Genomic DNA, 24,100 nt, shown 5'->3' on the forward strand with positions numbered 1-24,100 from the left:
TTTTTCCTGACTGGTGCCATTGCAATTTAGGATCTTTACCTGACTGGCTTCCAACCGGGCAAAAAAAATAATAAATAGCTTGGCTCCGTATCTTCACGATGACATTAGGAGTAGCGGTGTATGTGGAACAGTTCTCATTGATTAACATGACTGCGTAAGTGCACTGCTGGAGGTACGCAAGCAGGGCAGAGCGCTGCAGTGATGGAGGATGTGGAATCTGTGGGTTAGGAGTTGATTCTGAGCTCAATTAAAAAAAAAATTAGTCTACATATAAAAACTGATTTTAGATAGTTGCAAATGTAGTGTATGTAAACTCCCTGAAATAGAGTTCAAACATTCTTTATTCCAAAAGGGAAATTTAATGTTGCCATAACTCAGAGTTTTTTTTTTTTTTGCATTGTCTAAAGCTGTAGCTGTAGTCTCGCACCAGATCTGGAGAAACATATTTCTAGAGACATTTGGTTTAAAAAAGTTCTAAAGAGGATGCTTGTCTATAATCTTAAACTCAAGCAATTTGAGGCCAAAAAAAAAAAAAAAAAAAAAATTTTAGATAGGTGCTCACTTTATTTGATGGAAATTCAGTCTTGAGATCAGCTAAACATCATAACCCTCCTTTACAGTTAGTTCTTAGACTCTATTACAATCAAAGCATGTTAAAGGAGCAGGATAGCTACAGTGGATCACCAGAGCAGACAAGGAGAGGGGCTCCAAACACAAGTCCTTGTGTTCAGTCAAAATCTCATATGTTACAAACCACAAGGTTTATAATTCCCTCTCAGATTTTATCCAAATGCAAAGAAATGTAAAGGCGTTATGTCACATCCAACATCACAAAAACAGTAACTCATTCTGATACCTCTGGATTGGTCACCACAAGCTCTCCTCTAAAGTTTAACATAAGCAGAATCTAATGCCCCCCTCAAAATAAAAACAACTTTACCAATCACTTAAGTCAAGTAGGATTTAGAATGTAACAGTGTCTGGAAAAAATAAGGAGTGCAACACTAGCAGATACACTGAAACACAAGGAAAGCTGGTTATTAGAGGACACTTCAGACAGACAGCAATACACAAACTTCTCTTCATGGGGCGATGTGGAGTCGAGCTGTTCTGTAGGAGAGACCTCCGTCAATATTTTGTTCGTTACAATACAACAAGGTGCTCTTTAAGAGCAGCCGGCTCCTTTTCCATCAACACCTGAACAGGAGCCAAATAAACATGCACACAGATGTAGATTCTACTCACTGGCTTTCATTTTAGTATTACAAGTTTGGAGTGAATAAATACAGCAGTTTCTGTTCAGGATTTAATAAACTGAAGTCCCGACAACTGGTTTGATTGTTAAAGAAATCCCAAAACACTATGTTGAAGGAATGATATTATTTCTTGGAATTATCTGGAAGGAAACTGCTACCAAACAAGCAGCTCCATTACAGCCACCTTCTGATTGTTTGCATGAGAACTTAAAAACTAAACAGGTGAGTTTTCACATGGGGGAGGGTGGGGGTGGCGGGAGACAGATGAATGTGAAGGGTTGAAGCTGGGCAGCTGGGTTGGCCGTTTAAGCCACCTGAACCACACGCATGGTGTTGGTGTATCCAGAGCCAGGACGCCAGCCAGTCAGGATGATGACAACGTCACCCTCTTTGAAGAAGCCTCTGGCCTTGCCTAAAAACATTTCAAAAGAAAAATCAGTTACCAATACATTAGATAGCACAAAATCAGAATAAGGCTACCTTCACACTGCAGCCTGAAGTGACCCAATTTTGTCCCGTATCCGACCTGTATCTGATCTTTTCATGACAGTCTGAACAACACAGATCTGATCTTTTCCAGTGCGACCCAGGCCACTTGGCTATGTGGTCCTGAATCCGATACGAATCGGATCTTTTCAAATGCGACCTGTGTCTGAACTGCCAGGTCGCTTTCATCTGACCTGAACGCCATTAATACCCAACAAACGTCACTAGTCTGGGTCTTGCTATAAAGAAGCAGCAACAAAACAACTATGGCGGACGATGATGCGGAGAGCAGTATTTATGTTTAACCATCTTGAAAAGATTGAGTTTTTACAGCTGGGAAAGATCACTAGACGGCGACGCGCTCCGGCACTACCATCCATGTTTACTTCCATAAACTCAGAGCACGCTGGCCTGTGATGTCATTGCGTCCTCTACTGCGCATGCAGGACACTTGCGTTGTATGAATGCAGTTCACACAGGAGATCACATACAAGTCAAGTATATTTGGAAATGTGAACGGCAACATAAAAAAAATTGGATTTCACAAAAAAATTGGAATTGAGCATCAAGGCCTGCAATGTGAACGTAGACCAATACTGGTACGTAAGACATTGGCCAAAGTCCCTGCAGAAGCCTTCATTCCTCTCAACACATTTACATTTTATAAGAGATTATAAACGAGTGCAGCTACATCAGGGAGTGGCTAAAATATAAAATCAATAAAAAGTGTGTAGACCATCTTCATTCAGCTACAGCATCACAACCTTGTATAAGTTTTTTTTTTGCATTGGTTGTTGTATGCTTGAAATCTTTGTGCATCTATAGATTAACATCTCATCCAAATTTTTACTTGCAAGAGAAATTAAGCTTATATTGGTTGGAGCTTTTTTTCAATAAAAAAATGTAAATATGATTTGCTTTCGTTTTGAATTTCAACAGGTCATTATAATATGAATCCATTCAGTTGCTGCTGCAGCTCCATATTTAGGAGTGTTCTCCAGCAGAAATGGGGGATCTTTTCCAAATTTCAGCAGCCCTTCTTCTTAATTTGATGTACACAAACTGGGACTTTCTATTTGCTGCTCTTTCATAAATTCCAAACCTGTGGAGTGCATGACCAAAGTGGTCATAACATATTCTACCATCCAAGAGGTTGTTGCAGCTTCTTCAGACATATGTCTGCTCCTTTCATTAAAGTCTCCTCCTCTACCCTCAAATTTTAAAAAGATGAAAACTTTTTTTTTTTATTCCCTTAACGTACCTCTTCTATTGTTTGACATAAATCAATTTTCCTCCGTTTCCGCGGTTGTTTTAGGCCCCATTAGTCAGTTCATAAGGGGAGTTTTTTGGGCTAAATTCTCTAAGCATGCATGCGTGTAACATGCTGCAAATTCTTGTTCATCTGGCTACATATTCTCAGCCTGGAGTGACAGAACAGGAGCAACGGTTTATACAGATGGATTAGAAAAGTCCAACCAAAAGTAAACCTTACCCCCATCACAGACTTTTGATTGGGGCAAAACTAAAGTCTTATTGGAGATGGAATAATATGTATAATTATTGGGGAAGCTAAACAAGAGCTTAGATCTGCCCTGGGAAAGACAACAGACCCACAGTTGGACCTTTTATTGCTAAAGAGGTAAGACGCTCCCTTCAAAACAACTTGGATATTTACAACTTTCTCATCGCAAAGGCCTAAAAAACACACACAATTCAGTGATGGCAGCAGAATTCTGTGCTTTTCCCCTTTCACAACTTTGATTTCATTTCAGCTTGTTGACAGAGTGGCCAATTGCTCCTTTAAGGAACTATCCTATGTTGGTAGGTTTTCAGCAGAATGCAGCTTTCATTTTCAATTATTAAAATAGAATATTCATTTATAATCCAGTGTTTGCGTATTATTGACCCCCTTCTCCCTACCTAGATGTTTCCAAGTTACCTTTTCTCTTACGAACAGCTTAATGCATGAACTGCTTTTCTTTTATTTTTAAACAATCCTGTCATTTCAGTCTCTATTTTTATGCTCTTTTACTTGCAGCAGGGTTCCACCCAAAATGCAGACAGATGGACACACTTCCTCCACATGAAAAGATTTTGCAATAAACTGCAAAACAAGCTGAAATATCTTAGCAGCACTCATTCTGCTGCAAGTAGCTGCCATATATGTCACCTTGTGTTCAACTTCAGAAAGTAGCCAAAGCTCAGCCTCAGGCCCTGCTCCTAGCAAACAAAACTAGATTTTTATCTGTGTGAAAGGTTGCATCCTGGCAAAAAAAATAAATAAAATAGGGGTGGGGGTTGAATACTTTCACTAGACTCAGAAGTTCCTTTTCAATCGGGACAGACCGTAGCTACTTACCCATTTCCTGTGCAAAGTTAACACGCATGTCAACATCCTCTGCCCAGACATCATGAGGGGGCTTGGTGTACAGAACAGGGAAGATCCCGCGGTACAGGTGGGCCTGGCGAGCCGTCTGGGCATTACGGGTCACGGCAATGATGGGCGCACGGGGCCTGTACCTGGACAGCAGGTGGGCAGACCTGCAGATGGGACAGGCAGAAGGCTGAGAACTAAAGAACATTTACACTGTAGTGTTAAAAGGTCCGCAGAATGACTGGTCTGATTATAAATGCATTGAGAATATCTGAGCAAACTAAAGAAAGTTGACCTCTCACCTAAAGAACCTCTGGGATTGTGATTATAATCTGAAACTTCAAGCCTACCTGCTAAAACCAACATTATGAGAATAAGAATCTAAATTACATCTATTATTTGACATAATTTAGGGCCGTTTGAACTATTCCCTCTGGCAGAAAGATCAGGGATAGAAGAATGTGTAATAAGCTCAGTAAATCCTTCCACTGTTCATCAACTGTAAGGATTTTTGCTCTGATAATTACATCATTTGAACAGATATCAGTGGCTGTGTCCAAATTTTCACTCTAATCACTATATAGTTATTACACCATTTTAGATGTGTCTGAACGTGTAGTGGATGAAAAAGTAGTGGACTCGAAATTTCCCACAATGCACCTTGGAAGTAGTGATCATCCACGGTCACTAGACAAGCAGATATATCCCAGAATGCCTTGAGGGGAGCGCAAAGGGCAGATGTTTGGACACAGACAGTGAAGTCTATTAATGATGGCAGCAGCTGGAGATTGAGATGGATTGTTTGCTATATGAAATTTTTCTTTTTCTTAAAACAGAGATTATCAGAGCTGCTCTTCATTCATAGACCATGTAGCTTAGACTCAATTCTTCAACCAAGATTGTTAAATTAAATATTTTCCTAGTACGAATGCACCTTTTGTAAAATGTAGTTGATCCAAATTGTGGACCTTTGTAACCAAATATACACTCTGCTAATATGTAAAAAGAGAATACGTTAAAACCCAAATGAGTAAAATGGGAGTCGTCACCTATTGTGGTGTATTCTGACTCACACAGATCTGTCAGCTCCTTTAAATATTATAAAGACTTAATAAATAAAAAATAAAGAGTCTCTAGAATAAACCAATTTCCAAACATTAGTGACTAAAAGCATCTAATGTGAACACGGATTAAATATTCAAGGCCAACAAAAGCGGCATACGCTATGAGGCTTCAGCAGGATAGATTTTATTACAGGGTTACAGTTTTTTTTTTTTTTTATATTTTTAATCACACTGCCCGTGTTTGCTACAAATCTAACCATCTCAGACTTGCAACCAAAGAGAAAACTAGTGCACAGCCTAGTTTTCTTTTATTGGTTCTATGCTCTGTTATTACTTCCTATGTAGAGCGAAAAATAGGAACTGACATTGTTCTATTGAAAGAGGTCTAAATGAAATAAGCCTATTCCTTATAAAAACTTTAATTCTAAAAAAATAACATAATTGATCTCACATTGGAGAAATTTGCCTCTGCATTTAATCCATCCCCTTGGGGAGCTGTAGGCTGCCATTGTGCGGCACCCAGGGAGCAGTGTGGGGCATTCTGTGAGAGTTGGGCTCGAACTAAGAACCTCAGGATTGCAAGCTTTATGCCCTAACCACTAGGTCACCACTCCCCACATGCAGCTTATTTTTTAAGATGCATCAGAATGTAATAATTTTTAACAAGCTGCACTTTAAGAAGATCTTCTATAGAAGAACAGAGTCTTCACCATGAGGTGGTAGACTTCGGATCATGATTCTGGCATTAAGGAACAATCCTGTCAGTTTTTAGGCTCCTTTTGTTCAAAGAAATTGGTCACATTTGCTTTTCAATATGACAGATCTCACATATTAGACATACATTTTCCAAACAAATGTATATATCATATACAGAACAGTATTTATCAGATTTGCTATCAAATGAGTCTTCAATAAAATTTGGAGAGTTGATTCATTTACATTCAGAGTAAGTTCACCCATTTGTTAATGATAAACAGGCGGACACCTTGATTTAGCTAATGCCATTCCCCACTCTCACTCTCTCCCCTTAGCCTCGACACCCACACACTCCGCGTACACACAGAATTAAAGGACAGATTAAATGTTGGAGAATGAGGAGCTGTGGTATTCATGCCTTACCTTCAGGTTTAACAATGCAGCCCCCCCTCTTTCTTACCTCCCAGTCTTAGTGAGAATAATGATGGCACTAGCACAGCATTTGAAGGATGCTTCAACAGCTCCCACTGCTACAGCCTCTGAGGGGTCTCTGGTCAGGTGGGAACTTTTCCTTAGCTCCTCGAACAGCTGTCTGTGGAAGGTGGCTGCTTCTGCCTCTCGTGCTATCTAAGCCCCGAATGGAAGGTTACTTTCAAACACACTCCACTACAAACGCATACAGGCACTCACACCACTGAGAAAGACTGGCAAAAACAAGAGCTAGACTATGCTGCACAAGGATACTTCTGGAAGGGACGTTTATAAAGGGTAAAAATTTAGGCTCTGATCTTAGAAAAGGTCAAATAGTTGGATTATATGTGAAAATATGTGGATTAAATATACCAGACAAATAATCTAGCTGAGTTTTGGCCAGCTTGCCCAGATATTTCATCTATCAAACCCTGCCTGGCCCTACTCTCCCTCTCCGTCTCTTCAAGTTTCCATCAGACATCTGTAGGACGTCCATGCCACATAACCTGCCTACCTTCCAGAGCCTGTGAGCACAATGATGGCAGAGGCCAAGCTTTTAAAGGAGGCCTCGACAGCACCGATTGCAATAGCCTCAGCCGGGTCTTTGCAGTGCGGCGTAGAGCGACGCAGGTCCTCAAACACCTGTCGGTGGAACATGGCCGCCTCGGCTTCACGAGCAATCTGGCACAAGGGCAAGATGCATCGAGCAAAGGCATCCCCACATCAGGAGTGCACACAGATGGAAAAGGAAATTATAAGAAAAAGGGAGAAAAGACATGGGGAGACAGAATGACAAAGTTAAGAACACAAAAAAAAATGTGGAGGAATGACAGAATAGATAAAATTTTAGGAAAGTTTAGGTATGCAATTAGTGGGAGGGAGACAGAAAAATATAGTTAAAAATGTGTTGGATTATATTAAATGTGATGTTCAAGATTCTGACACACTGCTAAAAATGCAACATCAATCATATAACTGAGACTACAAATGTGACATTAGTGATTCGTTAAAACTTGTTTGTACATTTTAACAGGACCTCCTGAGTTCAATCTTATCATGCATAGACATATACAACATAAAGCTCTTAAAGCGATGGGAAATAAAAATAAAAGGAGAGAAAGGAAAATCAGCCAGGGAAAAAAAACACCCAAAGACCCAGACATTAAGAAGTTAGTCTAGATTAGTTTTTCAGGGTTCTTGCCTAATCTGCAGCTACTGTTAAATGTGTGTTTTACTCCGGATATCAATAGACATAGTCTACAACAAGAGCGCTGCATCTGCTGAGTCACAGAGACATCTGCATAGTGGCTAAGAATAGCAGCGGTTAGCCAAGAAGGCCCCAGGACTGAAGGACTTGTGGAAGTCAATACATCATCCATCCATGCAACTGATAAACTATAACACAAAACCCTTTATGGTTTTCAAACATTTGTCTGTCCCTAACTGATTAACACAAAAATTGAAAGCAGCAAACTTTGACAAATTCAAAGAGGCCCAATATTGATACTGATATAAAATTAAATTAATACAAAAAGAGAAATAAAAAGAGTCAGTAAATTTAGCATTATTCTGCAATGTGTCAATTGCAGAAGAATATAAATGGAAAATAAAAACAAACAAGTGGTACGGACCATGAGGTGCAGAGAATGTGTTAGATTAAGGAGGTGCAGCAGCTGCCATGTATTGTAGCTTTGAGAAAAAGCTACCAGGATGCTGTTTAAGTCATTAAAAGCTACATGCAAATCTTCAACATCATGCAGCAGTCCAAGTACATATAGCTACTACACAATCGGAATTATTGTATTGATTTATTCATCAATTCATACATTTCAAAGAGGAACTAAATCTGAAGAACTAAGAATGTAAGAATGTAAGCATGTGCACTGCCTGTCTGGAAAAAAAAAACAATACCCACCACTGATTCTTTGACATTCTTTAGCCTATTTTATGGTAACAAACTGCAGTATTGTTTTCAATGTTCTCAGATTATAGATACATTCATACTAGGCATTTATAGCTGCATAGACTTTTTACTAAGATTGTGTAAAAATGACCATCTGCTGCCTGATTCTCAATGGACTTTGGACAGTCCAGGGGAGAAAACGCTGTCACATCAAGTCTGATAAATCCTGGAAAATGCCCAAGGGGAATCAGAGAAGCATTAATTGATTGACAGAATCACCTGGTTATTTTATATTTAATACATTTTAAGGTGATGAGGCGACTCCATTTTAAGGGCACAAAATGTTGCTGAATCTACTGTATACCTGACAAACTGCAGCAACACTGCCCCCCAGAGGCTTGTACGGAGGGAGCCATGTTGGATTCATTTAGGCACCTCTAACACCGATGCACTCATCCATCAGGGCAAAAGCAGAGTCAAATCTGGAACCTTTGTTACCAAATTGAATCCTTTAATTCTGACCATTTAATCAGTGCTCTATTAGGGCATCTCTGCTGTTTAGTTAATCACATCAGTTCCCTTTGAATTGTGCAATTATGATGCACATTATAGTCACTATTCAACACCAAAGACTCCTGCTGCAGTTTCTTTGTACGATTTGATTTTTTAAACTTTTAAATGATCTTGATTAACCCCACAATACATTTCTTCTATGATGATAAACTTCCATATCATCCTAACAGCTGAACAGTTAAAGAAAAAAAGCATCCAAAGCCAGCAGTGGCATCTCCCAACATGTTCTACAAATGAGAACCTTTTCACCACCTCGTTTATGTTTTAAGAAGTTATGGCCGTAAGCTAATCTTTAAAGCAATAATAATGCAAAGGGTGGATTTTACAGATGTGCTTTGTTAAATTTCAGGTAATCCTTTTTTTTTTATAGATCAGGCAGTGCATATACTGACAGTAGCTGCAACAAAAATGAGGCAATACATAAAAGGCAAAGGTTGATTGTTGGAAAGGCAGCCGATTCTTAGCTTAATTTTTTAAAATTTAATTTCATAGTATATCATGAATACACTTCCGACAACATTGGTTACGTCGATTTGATCAATTTATTTTCAATAATATTTAGCAGTTTGCGTAGTGTTTAGATGGACTCACCATGTGCTGCGTGCGAACGGCCTCCAGGGGGTAGTCTCCCTTTGCAGTCTCCCCGCTCAACATGATACAGTCAGCTCCATCCAGGACAGCGTTTGCAACGTCACTGCCTTCGGCACGGGTTGGTCTGGGCTTCTTGATCATGCTCTCCAACATCTGGATAGTTTAAGAAGATTTCGTTTAGATAGTGTCACATTTATAACCCAAACGTTATCGTTGTAGTGAATCTGGCTTAAGCTACTGGACCAGACCTTTCTCTAAATAAAACTGCTCTATGAGAGATTTGAATCCCCCCCCTTTTTTTGTAGGTTCTTCAACAAATCCTTAATCTCTAGCTGGGTAATTATGTTCTGTATAGAAGAGTCGTACAAGGGAAAACTGCATGGATTTTTAGGAACAGTTTGTCATCTGTGACAAACAAGGCTGATTGGAATAAAAGCTAAATTCTAGATAAAAAGGCCAAAATAATTTTAAAAGATTCAAAGCTACTCCTACCATCTCACCCAACCACACTAATGTAAAAAATAAAGAAGCACCACTCAACAGCGATAAGGTATTAGTTTTTAAAACAACATTTGGCAAATGAACCAGATTGAACAAATTGCTGATGCCGAAAAAAAAAAAAAAAAAAAAAAAAAACCTCCACAATTTAGCTCCAACTAATCATATAGTGATATAAATGAGAGCAGGTTGATCATGTTAGAGGCTTATTTTAGGAAATATATTTGTGTAAACCACAGAAACTTTTATTTAATGTTGGAAGATGAAAGTCTCAAACTGCCTTATGCTTCACACTGTTGAGCAGGAGATTTTAAGAAACTACATTCTAGATAATTAAGGTTTAAATATCTGGATTGTTTCATCACCCCAATAAGTTATATTCGGGAAACTCTCCATTGGAAATCTACGCTCCTTTTAACCATCAACGTACCTTTATATGTTAATGAAATCCACTATTTACAATATTTTTAAATGGGAAACATCACTGTTCCAGCCACCAACCTGAGTTGCACATGTGATCGGCTTGCCAGCTCTGTTGCAGCGCCCAATCATCATCTTCTGAGCAAGAAAGACCTTTTCTGTAGGGATCTCAATACCCAGGTCACCACGGGCAACCATGATGCCATCGCTAGCCTCCATGATCTCATCGAATCTGAAAAATGAATACAAACATGATTAAAGCTCTCAAAGAACATGTTAGTTACACAATCTGCAGTCAGCTTGTCACCCTCATACACACCTGCGTACACCTTCATGGTTCTCCAGTTTGCTGATGATCTTGATGTTTTTGCCCTTCTCTCCAAGCACGGCTCTGACAGCATGTACATCATCTGCTTTACGAATGAAAGAGGCAAAGACCATGTCCACTCCCTGCTCCACACCAAACTGCAGGTCCATAATGTCCTTCTCTGAAACAGCAGGCAGGTCCACAGCAGCACCAGGGAGATTCACTCCCTTCTTACTGCCCAGAGTGCCACCGTTGTCAATCTTACACATGAGGTAATCAGAGCCTGGAGAACAAAAATAAATACAAGATAAACAATAGCAGCTTAATCATCTAAAAGATTCATGAGATTACCTTTAATCCATTCTACTCACCAATCTCCTGGACTTGCAGAGAGATGAGTCCATCATCAATGTAGACCTTACTGCCAACTTCCACCACTTTGGTTATGTTCTTGTAGTCGAGCCAGAGGACCTCCTCACTGCAGTTATCTTGATAAGCATCGTCCAGGGTAACCTTGATCATGTGGCCTTTCTTCAGTTCTACCTCTGCTGTGCCACTCTGTCACACCATAAAAACCCATAAAAAAATGTTTGTATTTTCTATTCATTATTGGCTAAAATATAGGTTAAGGAACGGGGATTAACTCTAAACTTACCCCTTTGATAAGGCCAGTCCTGATCTCTGGGCCCTTGGTATCCAGAGCAATACCAATGGGTCTGTAGTGGATACTGCCAGGCTCGAAGCTCTCACATGCTTCCCGTACATTCTTGATGGTCTCTGCGTGGTACTGCAGAAAGGTAGATTTGTTAGATACATGCAACACAGGAGCACTTTATTTTCATATCCACAAAACACCTACTTTAGATCAAAAAGTGAAACTCGAGCAGATTTAATTTATTAATTTGGATGTACATCATGAAAGCCCAAAATTTACAAGGCGTTAAGTGGGATTAAATGGAGAGTGTGGCAGGCGGACCCGTGATTTTGGCACAGATATACCAAAAGTGTCCAAAAAGGTTCCAAATTTATTTTTTCCCTGAATAAAAAGGAATCTGGTGTAATAAAAGTGCCGGTTTCCATTGTTTTTTTTATAAGGACGTGCCATAGAGACTCGTAGAGCAGGTCTCTATGGCACCCTTCCTCATCTTCCACACCAAAATGCAAGCCATTATCTGAACATTTTTGTCAAACAGTTTGAGTCTGTATAGCCAGAAAAATGAAATAGATCTATTTTGTTCTGCTCCAACTGTAAGATGCAGCTAGTGAGATGTTGGGTAAAAAAAAGCGTTTATTTAATCCTTTTGAGACAAGAATTGTGTAAAGGTCACATGAACTAGCACAGAATTGATACTAAAATAGACGGGACAAAAATTAACTGAAGTAAATGTTTGAAACAAATTCTCTAACACATTACAAAATATTCAACACAATGGATCCATAATATTTTAAAATGTAACTCATAAGTTCTGATTTACCAAGACACACCTGTACTGTTACAAGCCTTCATTTTAGCAGCTACAAAAATCAGGTCAGGGCAATTAAAATACAAGGTGTGTTTAACAGCTGACACCACCATAAAGCAATTAAGTAATCTCACCATTACAACGGTCAACGGGTTTTTTCCCTCCTTTGACCATTTTGGAGTAAAAATCTTTGATTTTTTTTTTTTTTCATATTTTGCAACATATTGATGGACGTGTAAATACCAGTGGGACTACATTCATAAAGTGCAAGTCAGGATGATAAATGGATGGTTGTTAGAACTTAAACTAACACATCTCCTGTACTGATGGCTTCGTCAGCAGCTGTCCTTTACTACAACTATATTTTATGACATAATTATCAGTTTCACAGATAAGGCTGCTGGCTTGTGTCTAATTTTAGTAATGGCATTTGAAGTTGTATGGCATTTTATAAAATAATATCCAGCCTGTTTTTTCCAAAATTCTACTAACTGATAAACCAATCAACTGTTGCAATAATTAGCCAGTCTATAATTTTAAAGAACATCAAACTGTCAATCCAAGGTCACACTGGTCTATAAAACGTTCTTGCAGTTATGCAAACAATCGTGGCTCATGGTCAAGCTGTGGGAAAGTTGGAAGGAGACTGACTCAGTATGGTTTTGTTTTACAACCTTTAGTGAGGCTAATTAACAGGTAGTGTAGTCTTTATGGCTTTGAACATAGCTGTCTACTGTCTGAAAGATGCACCGTCACTGAAAGCTCAGGATACTGGGGAGTGGTTGCCTAGTGGTTAGAGCACTGCGCTTGTGTCCCAGAGGTTTTAGAGTTCAAATCCCGCTCATTCCCACTGACTGCCACTCTGGGTCCCTTAACCCCAGCCTGCTACCCGGGTGCCACACAATGGCAGCCCACTGCTCCCAGAGGGGATGGGTTAAATGCAGAGAGTGAATTTCCCCATTGTGGGACAATAAAGGATTTATATTTACTGAGGTAGTGTATTAAATTTGCAGTTTTTCTTTGCTCCAGCATCTGGTTATTACAAATCATTTGGATGGCTACTTGAAATCAGTTTGCTGCTTGACAGTTTTATTTAGCTTTACTGGAACCGTTTCTGATCCTTTTCTGATATATTTTACACTGTAATACAGCTAGTAACCATTCTTTGTAGTTGTAGCATAATATTAGACATGGATCATCTAACTTTAGAATCATATGTGAACTGGCATTTCCCCCTTTGAAGCAAACAAAAGTTTGAGACTTTGGTTGTCACTCAAGAACTACAACCTTATGAAATCAGTGATTCAACGCTGGAACAAATATTAGCAACACTTTATATTAACTAGACCAAATGTTTATTTGCTTTGTATCAGCATTTCTGTTCTTGGTTAAAGATTAGAAAAGCTAAATTGTTCTCTGTGGGGAACAATTCATAATGCGACATGTGCTTTCTTCAGTCAATTTGTTGACCATATGTCTTAACTTTAGCCTGAAACTACAGATGATAGCAAATATTGCCACAAGGCTCAACATACCAGCTGAGATAAAGCACAGAGCCAAGTTTGATAAGATTTGACAGGTGAATGAAACCAGATTTGAAAAAAAAAAACCAACCTCATGTGTACCATGGGAAAAGTTCATCCGAGCAATGTTCATTCCAGACTTGATCATCTCCTTCAGCATTTCCACAGATCGAGATGCTGGTCCTGCAGGAAAGAGATGTTTGTTTTCCAAATAGTGCAAGATTAAAAACTTTAAACTTTATTGCAACTTTGTAACAGTACTCCAAATGTTATACTTCATTGAGCACACCAATAAGAAAATTTAACAAAATCCATCCAGCCTTTTTATATGAATTCCAACTAAACAGTAAAAATGCAACAAATAAAACCCCAATAACACTAGAAAGGAGATTCCTATAAAACAAACCCTCATTTAAAATAAAACCAACCAGAAAGCATCAACTAACCAATGGTGCAGATGATCCCAGTGTTGCGGGCAGTGGTAGGTTCAGAGTCGATGTCCAGCAGGCACATGTGTTCCAGGAAGGAGTCTGCCATGGCAGCGTTGAGCTGCTGTGTCTGGATGAAGGCAGAGCCCATGTCTTTTGGCAGAGGCATGGTGATCGCGTTTACGGTTGGACAAGTACTGTATAGAAAAAATAAATAAATAAAAGATTAGATTATAATTCAAACACAGCAGCTATAAGATGACAACAGTGTCAGGAATTCCTCTCACTGCACCAGGTTTCATCCCTTTATGGCTGCACAAGGTAAATAAGCAGTACGTTTCGACCAAGCCATTTAAGTTCCTATTAATGCCGCGTTTCTCAAAGTGTGTGGCGCGACCCACTGGTGGGGAATTGAGACGTGACAGGTGGGGCGCGCCAAGTTCCGGTGTGTGTGTGTGTGTGTGTGTGACTATAAATGTAGAACGTGTGAGAGCAAACTGTCCTTATAGCTGTATGTTGCCGCTTTTTAGACCAATCAAACCCACAAAGTAATCATTACTAGCCTACATGCAGTCTAATTGAAAGAACATTAGATATGAGAAAAATTTCACCTGGAACTGAAGTGCCAAAATAATGATTGACGTGACGTCGGCATATTATTTGTAACGGAATAAACTTTCGCGCCCCAGTGTTGCCAACTCAGCGACTTTGTCGCTATATTTCAGACCCCTCCAGCGACTCTTTATCAAAAAAGCGACTAGCGACAAATTGGCGACTTTTGGAGACTCTTACGTGAAAGCACGTATCGTTCCTTTTCTTGTCCTCCAGCGGCAGGTGCTGCCGTGGGGCGCCTCCCACATCCCAACCCCGTTCTCCCCCGCTATCGCAGGAGTCCCTCTCAGCGCTGCAGTCAGAGACACAGCATGTTTACCCTCAGCGTCCAGACTGCAAATAAAGCGCACATGCGCCGGGATTGGCGGCGCAGGTTGATCATAATTAACTGAATTTGAAATATTTTATCTTAAATAAATAGGACCAGTTTATTGAAATGACGTCTGACTCCACCCTGAGGCTCAGGTTTAATGCTCAGACTCATAGTGAATTCTGGTTTGGATTGGAGAGGGAGTATCCACTCATCGGGCAGAGAGCTGTGTGCATTCTTCTTCCCTTTGCCACATCATATCTCTGTGAGATGGGCTTTTCAACTGTTGCTTCACTGAAAACAAAATACAGATCTCAGCTGAACATTGAGCATGACTTGAGAGTGGCAGTATCAAGCCTGCAACCCCGTTTTGAGAAACTGTGCAATGCAAAACAGGCTCATTGCAGCCACTAATGCAGGGATAAATAGACCTGTATTGCCAGATGGATTTCACTTCTTTTCTTTTATTAACAGATTGCAGAGTGACACTTTAATTTTTTCTATCTTTGAGCTTGATACAAATTTTGACACAGCTGCATTTTTATTTTCTTTATTTTTGAGCTTGCTGTTATTTGATGTAGATAGTTTTTTATTTAGATACTACTTGTTACTTCAATAAAATTGGAACATTTTAAGATTGTTGCATATTTCATTAGCATTGCGTTGGGGCGATGGGGACAGGCGGGGCTTGAAAATTCCCCCTTGTCCAAAGTGGGGAATGACAGAAAAAGTTTGAGAACCACTGTATTAATGGGATGGTTTTATCTCAAAAGGTTCAGTTTTATGGAAGGTTCATACATTACCGGTAGGACATGAGAATACTGGATTTTCCTTTCCATTACACAAGTGTTCAACAAACAAAAAGATAACAATTGCAGGAAAAAAAAAAAAAAAGGAAAAAACAAACCTCAAATGTGAAATATCATGACCTACGACAGCTTTTTACACCAATATTGTGTTATCTCCTCCATAAAAGTAAAAAAGATGTAGGCTTATGAAATACACCATTTCTGGGTAAATACGTGTTGCTGTGAATAAAGGTTTTATGCAATGCTGCCTTTTTTTCTTAAGTTCCTCTTAGTTTTAGCGTTTCACAATCAGCTAACAAAATGAGTAGATCAACTCCCTACTTTTTCAGACAACCATAACCAGTTCTTTATATTGACCTTAAATTGAACATATTAAGACACTGTATATAGAAACAGAGCACTGAGCCTCTCCACAATGTTATAGAGCTTCTCCACACCCACCTGCCCTTTGAGTCATCCTTAGCAGTTAGCTGTGAACAATACAGTCATAAAGCTACAAATGTGGGATTTCCACAGATTTGAAAACGATACCTATTGTAGCACAAAACTTAGCTTGTATAGAAACCCAACAGTCTCCCACAACCAACCCCCCTTCCTTCAGTATGTCAATGGGGGCAAACATCCTGTGGTTAGATAACTACTAAAACAGCTCACCCATCAGATTAGCTTTTCCTAACCACTCAATGTGAGGATTTAATATGACTGGTGTTGAACTCATTTTAAGGTTAACGGCTTTGCCATGCATCACTGAATCCACCATGAGGAAGACTTTCCTTAACCAAAGGCATCTTCAAGAAGCTACCTGTGTATTGTCCCCAAAAACTATGTGAAGTCGGTGGAACGCTATATTTTAAGAAATAAGGTACCAGTAGTTTTAAATCTAACTCTATGGAAACTGTCAATTTAACAAAAACACTTGGGTAAGCATCTCTGACACCAGCTTCTCTTTCACCCTTTATAGCAGCTGGTGAAAAGATAAAGTTCCTCTCTATCTAAATTATGCATGTATTCCCTCAGTGGGTGAACTAAAGACAAACTGATGCCTTAGTTGGGTAACAATCCCTTTAGCTTGTTTTTGTGGGTTCATACATGCAGAGCAACAACCGGTCCCCTCAGCACCAAACAGGGTTTCTTAAATGGGTAAGTGAATTAAAACTTTTCAGAGAGAAAGAAAATTACTATTTTTTTTTTCTATGTCAACTGTAAACCTGTTTTATCCTGTGGCTTAGCTCCCCAAATAAAACTGGTATAATTGGAAGCACATGTTAAGGTTTGTACAGAAGCAAAGAAAGGCAGAGTAAGTCTGGAAAATCTTACACATTGATCAGGCACACTAGAGGTTTAACTTCCTCTTACTCATCACATCCTCACTACAGATGCATCAAGACAGGGGATTCCAGACAGAGCTGCAATACCAGCAGAGGCTACTGGCCTGTGATGTAACGTTTCCATCAATTGCTCAGATCAAATCTGTACGTGAGCACGGTCATATCCCACTACTACACCAGACCACCTCTGAATGAGCAAAACCACAAAGACTAGCATCCTTTAAAGAAAAGGCACCACTTCAACATGTATTTGTAGCCCAATTACTGATCGTGAAGAATTGCTTTAGCTAACAAAAATTTAATATTTCCATTTTGGTAATAAATTGTCTGCTTCACATTATATAGCCAGGGAAATACAAGCAGGAAATAAAAAATATTCCCATACTAGAACCCAAAAAAAATGTAAAATCTGACGCAACCCGTAACCAGTAGACTGCAATATTACAGAAACCACAACAATCTACAAATGTAGTTACATTTTTAAAGCCCTGCTTAGGTGGCAGCAATAATCAGAATATGTGAAAAGGTTAACTCATCCATTATAATCTACAGGTTTATGGATGCATTACTCAAATGATTGAAAGTTAATGAGCACATCAAGAAATAAGTATGCATTTTCTTTTTAGTTTAATAAAAGAACAAATAAAAATGACTTTTAAAGAACCTGCATCCCCCTCAGGTACCCCTCATGTTTTCTTGTAAAAAATGACTGTATTGATCCCCTCAAAATAATGCCAGCATGTCCTGTGTTTAAGGTTAGAAATGTCCTATATTTGTCACATACATGCAAAGGATCTTTCAGTCGTCAAAAGAACCAGAAGCATGGCTTTCAATGAGACGTGACAATTCCCATTATCCACTATGGATGTGATGTAACACCTGGCTAATCCAAGTTAGCTCACAAGGACAGTAGTGTCTTCAGTTGATCATACTCACTTAACCCAGCCTGCATCTACAGCTTTACATACCGCTGGTAGATCCTTAAGTTACTCCTGGAGACAACCACGGACCTCCAGAGCCACCCCAGTGTGCTGAAATGTCCAATGCCTGTGAGCAATCCACGCCTTGTCACAACAGAGCTGACCGCTGCACTGTGCTTGGATACGTGCGACACATCCAGGAGCTCAGACTTAAATCCATTCAGTGGGGATAAAGAACATGAGGAGCACCTGCAGAAACTCGACGTTCGCCATGACCTGATCCAGCGGACAGACATGAGGCTCCGAGCGTAGCACATCAGAACAGCGTTGCACTGATTTTACTGCTAGCATGGGCCAGACAGAGCCTGGGCTAAAAACAGAATCTGGGCTAATTTTAACACACAGCATAGAAAGCTGCTGGATAGAAATATCACACTCCATAATACATGCACCCTGTGGGGCTGGCAGGTCAAGCTGCTATACTCTCAGAGACCTCAGATCTGTCCCTTAGCTAGTTTTAAGAATCTAAACCAAACATGGAATATAAATGACACCGTTCTTTGAAACTTCAGAATGAGAACAACTCCAGTGGTACGGGCTACAGTGAAGTGTCAATGAAGAAAAATGCTTGCCTGCACATGGGAGCAGCACCAGCTGTGACAGGCCTGACCTATGCTGAACGTCAGCCAAAACCACTTCCCTACAATAACCACCCCATCCACCATATCTCCAATTTTTTGATGCAGATTGTGTTAAAGCAGGACAATGCTTACCTGTGCATCAACATTTCAACTTACCCATGTGAATGTTAGACCAATTTTAATTAAATTTAGAGAAGTACTGTACATACTTTGTCGTTTTGTTTTGTATACACAGTGTGTATACAAAACGTATACACACAGTGTATACAAAACGAAATTTCAACATACAGAACATCTCTGAAGGCATCAACTTCTGATCATGACTTTCTTTTAAAGGAATAGTACACCCAAAACATGATTAGCCTTCATTTTCTACTCACCCCCATGCTGAACAACACTCTGGAGTTTTTTGTGGACTTTTATGGACCTTTCTGTCTCTGTCACCATAGACCTCCATTATTTGAATGTCAGCAGACAGCAAGAAGCCTCCCAGATCTCCAGATGCATTTGAGATATCAAAAAAGTACTCCAGAGTGTTGTTCAGCATGGGGGTGAGTAGAAAATGAAGGCTAATCATGTTTTGGGTGTACTATTCCTTTAAGGATGAAAACCCAGGAGAGAAAGAAATGTGCTGCAGGTTCAGTGATAGAGTTAAGTTTTAAATTGTAAAAAATCTGAAGGAATTACAGGATGATCAGTAGACATGTATTAAGAATGTGCAAGTTTTATTAAACCAAAAAGTGTACTAAAGCAGATCTTGCCATTTAATACATTTAGATACAGAACATGTTGGAGTTTTTAACTTTGGTGCATTTAATCAAAAAGAAGGGGGGAAAAAAAAGGCTTTAAACCTTAGCGAGTGATCTTTGGATCACTAATCAGAGCCATTTAGAGGAAACAGATCTCTAAGCAATAAGAGCACTTTATTTTATTGCTGGGGTCATTATTTTCAAATGACTGATATTTAGACTGACCTTGAGCCTCTGTAAGTGAAGACATTTTGTCAACAGAGTTTTTAAGCCAGGACTAAATAAGCTTTTGTTTTGCATACAACATTATTTAGTGCAACATACCAAAACGCATGCAAGCTCTGCTGCAGCCTGGCTCTGTAAAAGCATCTGATATGTGGAATCAAATTAATTTCTGAATTATGTTTAATACAAAAAGACGTTTTTCTATTTGGTATGTTCAAGGTCTGTATGGAAAAATAACATACCATGGATGACAGCCCAGGCCTACACAGGCAAGGTGAGACCTGCATTCAATGTCAAAAATAGAAATTTTTCAGGGTTCACTGCAGTAGCTGCAGCAAAAGTACTGGGGCAAAAGTACACGTTTGGACCACACGTGTTTAACAGCGTTAGTCCTTTAGTCATATGGTTCTAAATATGGAAGAAAATCGTAAAACTCAAGATGTGAGGATAAATGAAAGGGAGGAGAGAGGAATTTTCCATCCACTATCAACTGAAACTGTAGGAATTAACAGACTAAAGTACAAGGGACTAGCCTAATTAAGCTTCATTAATTTTATTTAGTCTTTCAAAAAATATATGATTATCTTGAAGCTAAGCAGAGCTTCAAGTAAAATAGAGACGATGCGGCAAAGGTCACGTTCTCTCATCCTGCGTCACATTTTCCTGAACCGCAGACATCACTCCAACTGACCAATAGGAGGCCGAGAAAGCCGAGGGGCCACACCCACAGCAGGAGGCAACAGGAAGCACGTTTACAACCATTAAAACTACGCATCACACTAAAATGTCTGCAAATACTACAAGATTATAAAGTTTAGGTTTGATACGTAAATAAATTGATGTCTTTCAAATATGAAGAACTGTCTAGTGTACAAGAAAACTCCATCTTCAATTGGCAATTTTTCACCCAATGAATTTTAGTCCGACTTAAAACTAGCATTCGATGTGATATTACTATAATGGCCCCTTCAAAACTACTTTTGCATCGAGTTATAAGAGAAAAGCGAGTTAAAACACAGACATCAACCACTGACCAAGACGTGCTTAAATTTCACTGCCAGAATGATAAAGCTACATGAAAAATAAAAGGCTAAATATGTCGGAACAGCTCTACAATTATCAGAACTAATGACAAGAGGCAAACTGAAATCCCTGTTGAAGGTACCCACCTTTTCTATGAGGAGGAATGTTTGTGGCGCTGTGACTGCTGGCAGACTGGGACCAGCTTCAAGGTGATCTACCCTAGTATTTCCTCACTGGAGGGAACTACTTTCTAGGGATGCTGATATCCATCCGACAAATTACAAATGAAAAAAATAATACGGTGTGGCTAATATTCTCTTAATGTAACAACACTAACGATAATCATTCAACGAAGAGTAGTCGCTGATCATATATTTATGCAAATGCTGACTTTTTCGAAAGAAAGGAATATCTGTTATGTACTGATCGTCGCGGAAGGATATGTTAACCGTTGATGGGAGTGCTTTGGTAAATTAAGAGGGCCAATGGGTAAGCGCGAAAGCATCACAAGAGCAAGAAGTGGGGCATGTGACTGCATGCAGGAAGGTATTCAGTCTGTGGTTGAATTAGTATGCCTCCTGTTGTCCCACAGATTTTATGTCCCTTTTATTTTATTTATTAGTATTTAGGATACAGGCCCACAATCGGGACAAACTAGTAATATACATGCAACATGCTTCAATATCCTGTTGCTGATTATGAGTTTATCCATCATTTGTGTTTAAATTTAGTTTCTAAACCATACAAGTTATTTTATAATTGCTAGTTAAAAACAAAAAACTACAAAAAAAACTGAATAATAAAGAGAGATAAAAGGAGAAAATTAATAGTCTCGCAATATGGCACTTCGTCGCCATCTACTGATGAAGGGTTATATGACATCATTGGGATTTCATTGATGTGTTTGTGCTTAATTGTTTGTATGAATCACAATATTTTGCTCAGGTAAGTGCTTACATCAGAGGTCTTCAACAGGGGTCCATGACTCCTAGGGAGCCCTGGGTACTGCATGGGGGTCGCAAATGTTTTAGTTGATTAGACTTTTTTTTATATTCCCCCCTGCAAGTTTTTCCACTAATGATATGTCTTTACATAAAAGCGTTTCCAGGAACTACAACAAGAATTTGCCCTTGAAACTCAAGATCATTTTAGATATCTACAATTGAGGGAAGTCAGACAACGGAAGACAATTGGTCGAATATCTGGAGGACCCAAACTACGACATCCGCTTCCAGAATTTGGAGAGAACACTGTTGGAAAAATATAATCAGTTTTTTATAACACCTAAAATTATCAGTAAATTGAAATCTACTGTTCCACCAAGTTGGACGAATAGTGGAGCATCTAATGTTAACCATGCACATATTTTCTGGCTCTGTTCTAAAATCACTCAGTTCTGGAACGAAATTAACAGAAGGATTGTAACAATATTAGGTGACACAGTACCTAACAGAAGTTTGGTTCTATATCTAGGCCTTTTGGACAATGTTGTTCTTAATAATGACTGTTTTTTGTTTAAAATTCTGTCGGTGGCTACCAAAAATGTAATAACCAGGAAGTGGGGCCAATCTGATCCCCCCACCACAAAGGAATGGATACAGACTGTGAACACATTATATGAGGCGGAGAAAAATATCAAGCAAAATGGGAAAAATGGATTAGCTTCACATCAATGTTATTGGACTAACTTGGGTAATGAAGGATGCCCTTGATCTTTGGGATATTGGAATAAGAGTTTCCCCCTAGTATGTTAGAATTGTTTTGTTGGTTCTATATTTTCTTATCTTTTGTATTGTTTTGAATGCCTTTTTGTCTGTATTCTAAAAATGCTCAATAAAAATAAAGTTAGAAAAAAAAAGAAATGTCTTTAAATAAATAATTAAAGAAAAAAAATTCAACACACTGTAGTAAACAGATAAATGGAGGCAGAAGGTGTCTTACAGTCATCAATGCACACATTCAGTGACACACAGGAGCTCTTTCAAGCTGGGCACCGCTTCATTCACAACACCTGTCCCATCAACGAGGAATCAGAATCAGAAATACTTTATTAAACCCAAGGGTGAAATTACTTTCTTTACATTACTCCATATGTAATAGAGTGACTATAGGATCAGTGTGATACAACATAATTTCATACAATATATATATATAATTAGGGGGTCCCCGCTCCATCTCATCATCAGTTTGGGGGTCCTTGGCCTGGAAAACGTTGAAAATCCCTGGCTTAGTTCATTGACTAGCCATTTCAGTTCCTGAGGGCTGGTATCCTGTGACTTTTAGATGTTTTTACTCGGTCCAGCACACCGGAGTCAAGTAATTAGGTTATAAAGGAACTTCAGAGAATTTAGTGTATGCTGATGAGGTAATTCAGCCATTTAATTTAAGTATACTGGACCATGGAGGAATCTATAAGTTGTAGAATACTGCCCCTCAGAAACTGGAATTTCCCACCCCTGCCTTAGATAATAATATGTATTATTATTGTTATGCTATGCCACTGTAAAAACTGTTTATTTTTTGTTTTTTGTTTTCTGTTTCTTCTTTTTTTCCAGCTAGGCCAGTCTAGCTGTAAGAAGAAGAAAAAAAAAAAGACAGAAAAGCAGTCTTTGCAAAATGTTAAGCATTGATTTGCAATATTGTAAACATGCTAATTTTGTATCAGATTAAAAATTGCCAGAATTTGATTTCAAGTTTTTTATTTGGTAATTATTTATTACTTTATCCAAAGACAAAATAATAATCAAATAATGTCACTTTTTTACATTAACAGAATATTATCCAGTTTTACAACATACTGTTTTGTTAAAGTACATTTTTAAATATTTTAGCTAAAGTTCACTTCTTAATGCTCTCTAAAAAGGTAACACTTTAAGAGGCCAACTGTATACGAATATATATTACAGGACATTGTGATGGTATTTACCAGGATAATTAAATAGCTTCTCTCTTCATCAGGTTTGACAAAAAATCATTGGCTTAATAAAAGCAAATCTCTGCCACATATCTAAAAAAAATTTACTCCTTAATATAAATATAATATATAATATACTATAAATAGTTGAAGCAATTCCAAAGACTATTTTTTTCTAAGCTGTCAAAGTTTAGTTAAGGAGCCATGATGTCCCTCTCCATTTGTTTAGTTTAGTTCTTACCTGTTTGCAGATGCACTGGTAGAGCTGCTACTCCCACTGCCCATGTTGGGACCTGACTACCGGCTGACGGCCTCTGGGTGTATGTACACCACTCCAGTTTTGGAGGCGGTGGACACACATGTCCAGGTGAGGGGGGAAAAAGTCAGCGCTCCACTCTGTGTGTCCACTAGTGAAGCTCCTGCCTGTCAATCAGCATTTATGTGCACAGATAAATCTCAGATGAGCAATAGGGATACCTAATACCTATATCATATTAGAGTTGCACTGTGCCAATA

At 38.9% G+C, this 24,100-nt stretch overlaps 1 protein-coding gene across 4 annotated transcripts; it reads right to left on the reverse strand.

The window, feature by feature from the left end:
• Positions 1-544: 544 nt before the first annotated feature.
• pkma (pyruvate kinase M1/2a) lies at positions 545-23,884 on the reverse strand. Of its 4 annotated transcripts, none has more exons than XM_038302949.1 (11): positions 23,826-23,884; positions 14,072-14,250; positions 13,717-13,808; positions 11,295-11,426; positions 11,011-11,197; positions 10,652-10,922; positions 10,414-10,564; positions 9,415-9,567; positions 6,862-7,028; positions 4,102-4,283; positions 545-1,668 (listed from the first exon to the last, which is right to left on the reverse strand). In XM_038302949.1, exons 1-11 carry the CDS (start codon positions 23,867-23,869, stop codon positions 1,562-1,564), a joined length of 1,665 nt encoding a protein of 554 aa, XP_038158877.1. In that variant the 5' UTR covers positions 23,870-23,884; the 3' UTR covers positions 545-1,561. The 4 variants fall into 4 exon arrangements, with proteins under 4 accessions (XP_038158877.1, XP_038158878.1, XP_038158876.1 ...); XM_038302950.1 differs by lacking the exon at positions 23,826-23,884 and adding an exon at positions 20,817-20,972; XM_038302948.1 differs by lacking the exons at positions 6,862-7,028; positions 23,826-23,884 and adding exons at positions 6,337-6,503; positions 18,081-18,343.
• Positions 23,885-24,100: the final 216 nt, after the last annotated feature.

Source organism: Cyprinodon tularosa, unplaced genomic scaffold (genome assembly GCF_016077235.1).
Source record: "Cyprinodon tularosa strain WSP-4 unplaced genomic scaffold, ASM1607723v1 ctg50, whole genome shotgun sequence".
NCBI classification, from domain to species: Eukaryota; Metazoa; Chordata; class Actinopteri; order Cyprinodontiformes; family Cyprinodontidae; genus Cyprinodon; species Cyprinodon tularosa.

Excerpts from the sequence above, each read along its gene's own strand:
- pkma (XM_038302948.1), bottom strand. The coding sequence starts at position 18,328 with ATGTCTGTCCGCTGGATCAGGTCATGGCGAACGTCGAGTTTCTGCAGG. Across the intron at positions 14,251-18,080 it reads AACTTAAGGATCTACCAGCG|TACTTGTCCAACCGTAAACG; the intron begins GTATGTAAAGCT and ends TTTTCTATACAG. Across the intron at positions 10,565-10,651 it reads AACCATGAAGGTGTACGCAG|ATTCGATGAGATCATGGAGG; the intron begins GTGTGTATGAGG and ends TTCATTTTTCAG.